This window comes from Squalius cephalus (assembly GCF_949319135.1).
Source record: "Squalius cephalus genome assembly, chromosome: 13".
Taxonomy (NCBI): domain Eukaryota; kingdom Metazoa; phylum Chordata; class Actinopteri; order Cypriniformes; family Leuciscidae; genus Squalius; species Squalius cephalus.
In genome coordinates this window covers 23622028-23628027 of record NC_137134.1, presented here as the reverse complement: position 1 = coordinate 23628027, position 6000 = coordinate 23622028, and the positions used below count along the sequence as shown (strand labels likewise).

General features: G+C 37.7%; 1 protein-coding gene across 2 annotated transcripts; it reads right to left on the bottom strand.

Annotated features, from left to right (window-relative positions):
* Positions 1-2413: 2413 nt before the first annotated feature.
* crygs1 (crystallin, gamma S1) lies at positions 2414-4041 on the bottom strand. Of its 2 annotated transcripts, none has more exons than XM_079891301.1 (3): positions 3302-4041; positions 2873-3115; positions 2414-2798 (listed from the first exon to the last, which is right to left on the bottom strand). In XM_079891301.1, the coding sequence occupies exons 1-3, from the start codon at positions 3320-3322 to the stop codon at positions 2526-2528; spliced, it is 537 nt and encodes a 178-aa protein (XP_079747427.1). In that variant the 5' UTR covers positions 3323-4041; the 3' UTR covers positions 2414-2525. The 2 variants fall into 2 exon arrangements, with proteins under 2 accessions (XP_079747427.1, XP_079747428.1); XM_079891302.1 differs by having other exon boundaries at positions 3314-3385.
* Between the last annotated feature and the right edge of the window lie 1959 nt (positions 4042-6000).

Here is a 6000-nt window from a genome sequence, read left to right as displayed (position 1 = left end):
GCTCACCATCACAAGTATCACAACTACAGAATGGACTGTATGAACTACTCATCGCCCGTGCCAACAAAGTTTCAAACAAGATTTTTAATGTGAATGTCTATGGTGAGCAGTTCAGATATTGTTTTTCTTTTTTTTTTGCCCTGTCCTCATAGATCACAATCAGTCTTGAAATGTCTCGATTGTCAAAATGACAATTTATAACATTTAGATGATTTTCTTTTGAGCCACTCTTTCTGTCCATCTGTTTTTAAACTTCTTTAGGCCTAGAAAAAAAAAGAGTTAAAAAAGGTAACATAGGCCTACACTGATTATGCTAATTTACTAATTGAGATTAACCACAATCTGTTATAATATTGACAGTTATACTGTAAAAGCAAATCTGCATTTGATTTTGTCCAAGTAAAAGTGTTTAAGTTTTTTATAGGAAAAAAACAAGTTACAATGTTAATAGAAGTGGGAAAAGGTCCGTTTTAATGTGCAAAACAATATTACAGCAAGAGTCTTTCATTTAGCTAATTGAGGTAATTTTTATTACATTATCGCTAGATGACAAGCAAGATGGCGTCATTCGCATTTTTATGAAACGAGAGGTCCACGGAGTCATACAATAAACATGAAAGTAGTGTTAAATTAAAGTCCCCATGAAACCAAAATTGAAGGTTTTTTTGGGCTTTTAGTATGAATATGTTAGTCTTACTGTTATCTATAAGCTAGTGTGCTCTAAAACAATGACGATATTCGCATTTAGAAGATATAAGCACTCGAAACTTACAGTCTCTCACTAGGATCAATGATTTTAATGACATCACTCCACTTCAGCTTCTCATCAGATTTTCTGTCCAATCAAATGCTCTCTAGAATCTGAATGAAGTCTAGTTTCGCGTTAGTGATATGGAGGAGATTAGTAGGAGGAGAAATGGTTGAGGAAACTGCGGCGGCTTTACCGAGCTCAAACGGCTCTGTTTTTAAAGGGGAGGAGCTTTTTGATATGCCCCGCCCAGTCTTCCTGTTTTAGTGTAAATTACGTGAACACATTGAATAATACTGCAATAAATCACGTTTAATATTATTTCTCTCATAGTTTTTTTCATACTGTCATACTTGTTTTTATTATAGGAAGGGATTTGTCACATTTGGTGGTCCCTGTCATTACAAGTGAACGTCCTTCATCATCAAGCTCAGAATGTGTCCTGATGTGTTCAGCGGTGAATGTGAGTCATGTGACTCTCTCCTGGTACAAAGGAAACAGTTTATTCTCCAGCATCAGTGTGTCTGGTCTCAACAACAGCATCTCTCTACCTCTGGAGATTGAGTGTCTGGATGATTCCTACAGCTGTGTGCTCAACAATCCCATCAGCAACCAAACTAAACTTCTTAACAACATTCAACTCTGCCAACCATGTCCAGGTAAGTCAGCGGTGAGCGGTACTACACTAGTACATTTAATCCAAACACTGAATCAGTCTTCTTCTGTCCTCAGACTCTGTCCAATGTTGCAGTTTCACTGAAGCTGTGATTCGATTGGTCATCTCTGCTGTGGTGGGCGTGGCTACTGTTGCCATAGTGGTTTATGACATCACATCCAGAAGAGGAGAAGAGAAGCAGTAGATTTCAACAGCCGAGCTTGACTTTTGCAATAGATATGCTAATTAAACAACTCAATTCAACTGTTGATGAACTTGGTTCACATGGTTGTTTTTCTTGAGGATGTTGTAAGTTACAGTAAGAACAGTAAGTTAACTAAGTATCTTTAAGGCTATTAGTTTTTGCGTTTTTATTGAATTAAAAGCCCCTGAGATATAAGTAAAAAGCCAAAACGTTTCATTTAGCAGTCACATTATCCGTGTAAAAGCAGACTACTGTGTTTACAAATTCCTTGTTCATTATCGTGCAACACTGTAGTAAAAGGAGCAAGGAGAGTCATTTGCACAGTTGACTATACGTTTAAAACAATTTGCAGGCAATTATATTTCTAATTTGACTAATTTGAAGTTGATTTTAGAATTTTAAATTGCATCAGTGTCCTTCAAATTTATGATTCATAACTTTAGATGTTATTTGGAAAGACCTTATAAACTCCACCTGACCACTAGGGGGCACAAATCACGAAAAAAGCAATTGATATGCCATTCAGCCAAAGTAGACACATTTACATAGTTGCAGACATTTCGATTAAGTTTGTTTCCTTGAAAAGTTTGCACCAAGATGACGAGGAGTGATAAATTTAGGACAGGGTTTGGCAACCTGCATTAACCATTGAGCGAGAGAGATTAATATTATTACACTTGTTTATTTTCGCATCTGGTATGCCAAATACCTCTTGCAGTAATCATTAGTCTGTTTTATTTCAGTATTATGTAACATGTAGTTTCCAAAGTTATTCACACATCCACAAAAAGAGACAGAACCCCTTAACGGTTTCATTTGCAACCACACATTTATTAATTTAGCACAGGTGTGTCGATGCTGTTGTGGTTGGGCAGGTAAAGAAGGGCTGCAAGATGGATGGATTTAAAGGTCAGACGTCACTCCGTCAGGCGTTTGAAGGACTGAACCGTCGGGCAGACGGCACCCCAGTCCACAGGCTTACGATATTCCCCCTTCTCAAGTAGGTACTGGCGCCCCCTGTAGTTTGGGTGCTCGTAGAAGATCCAGATCCCGTCCAGCACCTTACAGGAGTGAACCTCGCGTGTACGGAAGCGCTCCACCACGGATGGACAGTCCTCGGCAGTCTCGTGTACCTGGCCGGCGAAATCTCCCTTGTCATAGAGTTGGATCTTATACTCAGAACCGCTTACCTGGAGAGGAAGGGACACCTATTGAACATCAAACAAGCACTACACAATGTTTTGCATTCATGTGTGCAACTTACAATGTGGATCATCTTGCAGGAGCAGAGTCGGTCGTTCAGACCCATCCAGCGTTGGTAATCTGGATACTCGCCCCGGGTCAGAACATACTGGTAGCCTGAGAAATTGGGCCTCTCGTAGACCACCCAAGCCCCGCTCTCCACACGGATGGAGTTACACCGGTTCAGGTAGACATGGAAGTCCGAACAGTCGCTGTCGCACTCGTACCGGCGGCCCTGGAAGTTCTTGTCCTCGTAGAAAATTATCTGTACGAAGGAGACGGTGGAAGTTTATTTCATCCTTGTATATTATTATAATAAACTACCTCTGGTTACATCATAGGTCTATATGTAATAAAAAAAATATGATATAAAAATCTGTAAAATATATTTAAAATGGAATAAATATTTGTAATATAATTATCAATAATCAGAGCAGATTGTCCTGATCACCTTCGTACTCACCCGGCCCATTCTGCAGAGGTTCAGCTGGCAGCGGCGCCTGTGGAGGGGGTAGAGGTGTGGAGCTGTGCTGGTTCAGGCCCGTCCCACTCCAGGTCTTTTATACCCAGACATCTCTCTGTAAAGAGGACATTCGCTTTGTCATGAAAATCAGATCCAAAAATTGAGTCAGTGCTTTCTAGAAAAAGACAGGTGGATTATAGGGCATAGAGACGGCAATGTGCGCAGGGGTCTGTTTGGATGTGTGTTTATTCAGCTGTGTTAGTACACACACACACACACACACACACACACACACACACACACACACGCACGCAACCACATGCACTCATTTTGAAATTTTTGGTTAGAGAAGTGGATGACCAACTTCCTGAGGCCTACACAACATTCTTGGCTACACAACAGCCAGTAGTAAAAACAAACAAACGTGTGTAATACACTTAAAAATGTGAAAACGTGCAAGCTCAGATACACACAAAATGCCATTCCTGGCTGCAAGCTAAAATCTCTGCCAAATTTCAGGGGATTAGATAAGCTTATATGGCTTCGGTGTGACCTAGTTCCATCCAAAAACGCACAGACAGTTAATTTTTTCCTAATTATTTGCTTAATATATTCATATATAACAATACTCTTTATGACTAGCAAAAACAGCTACGGCTACCAAATGTAGTAAATGCTCTTAGAGGACATATATATGAAAATATACATTGCATAATAGATGGCTAGAAGTGTCCACAAGAAACTAAATCAGAGCTTGGATGAACAAGAAACTGGTTAAAGACACAAACAGAGGAAGATATTGGAGCTAAATATGCTAGTTAGCTAGCTAGCTCAAACAGAGACAGAAAATTAAGATTCCAGATTTACAATACATTAATAATTCATGAATATTCATGAAATAGACAATACTATGCATCTGTTGAGATTCTAAAGTGTGCAAGCAGTCTACACTTTGCTATCCCATAATGCCACATGAGTTGAGGATGAACACAAAATGGCGGAGAGCTGAGCTTAAGCCTCTCTTTTGTGTGCTATAGGTACGAAGTCATCCTTGTGGTAAAATTGTTATTTTTTTACGCAGTTGTTGTTAGTACATTAGGCTATATGTCAAAGTTGCCTACAGTGGTGAATAGACATATATATCTGCATACCTAAACACGTTTCTCATCAAATTCAGTGCACTCAAAAGTATGCAACACTTCATAAAAGAGGAGGGAAACTTGTTGTGTGCCCTGCATGTTCATATATGACCACTAGAGAGCAGCATTCATTCTTTCTTCATAACACTTTATCACTTAGCCACAACAATGTATCATATTGCATTTAGGCCAACTCATATTTTCCTCAGAAAATGCAAAAATATTACAAATACTATTTATGGAGATCCTTTTGACTGGTGTAAAATCTATATTTGAAGTTGAGTAAAACATTCTTAGATGACTTTTTGACACTGGTTGTCGCTTTTCAGGTTCAGAATGGGTTTTGCGGTTCATATTCACTTGTGAAGTTAATCTTCATAAAGAGCTTTAATATTACACATATTAGGCCCACATCCCAAAATATCAAAGCATACCATTAGGTTATAATTTGGACACCAATTACTTTCTTTGCACTTTGCTGTCAATATGAATAGCACATATTGTTTTCATTAGCCTTTGGCTAAATGTTTTGGTTTTGTACATTTAAAAACTGCTTGTCAAGCTTTGGCATTTCATCTCTCAACAGCTAAACAAGAGGACATGACATACTCTCTTTTCTTCTGCACAAATGGTTTTGGGCATTGTTAACATATAAAAAACAATGCTAACCTGCTATGTTTAACAATTGTGCAACATATTTTGTTTCGTTTGCCATTATCTGTATGAAACTTATGTTAAATCACTTTCATTTGTCATTTTTGTTCTGTTACAATCTGTTCCAGGCTTAACTGGGCCGTCCATGTTGTGTTCTAGTTTTCCAGGCACTGTGGTCTATATATTGAAGTATCTTTGGACAGCTTTGCTCATAACATAAATAGCTCATCTGGAAATAATAATAGCTTTATTAGCACCTGTCATACAGTGTTTAAGCCAAATCACTCAGCAGGGCACAGCTTATGGATATTATACAGATGAAAAAAAAAGAAAAAAAGGTTATGTTTCACAAAAAGCAACTTAGTCATCTGGAAAAAGAATGTAGAATACAGATAAAAATCTGAAAGTTAGCCTCTAAAGTGCATATCAAATAGGCATTTTTATGCATACAGTGTAATTTCTCTTTGCATTTCTTAAAGTAAGTCACAATCCCTTGAGATGAAACGTGAAGGTTCTCCTACTGTATGTGACACCAGAGTGTGCATTACATAATAAACTAAAGTGCTAAATAAGCCCATAAGGTGATATCATTCGTATTTCAGGGATATAGATTAATTCAGATTTAATATAACTTTAAATTAAATGTATGTGTATTCATTTCTTTGTTGCATCAGGAAGAACCCCATGTATTTACAGTACAACAACAACCAGAGGTAGGGTATGTAAATAAATCATTTTAAATTATTAATATATGCATGTGAGTAATGCAAAATCTTTTAATGTTTTTTGTAAAGCATGATCATGTCAAGCTTTCAATCCTGCATAATTTTAGATTGGAAGACACAGTATTTGCGCTTTAAATGAAGTGTAAACTATATGCATTCGCAATACGAA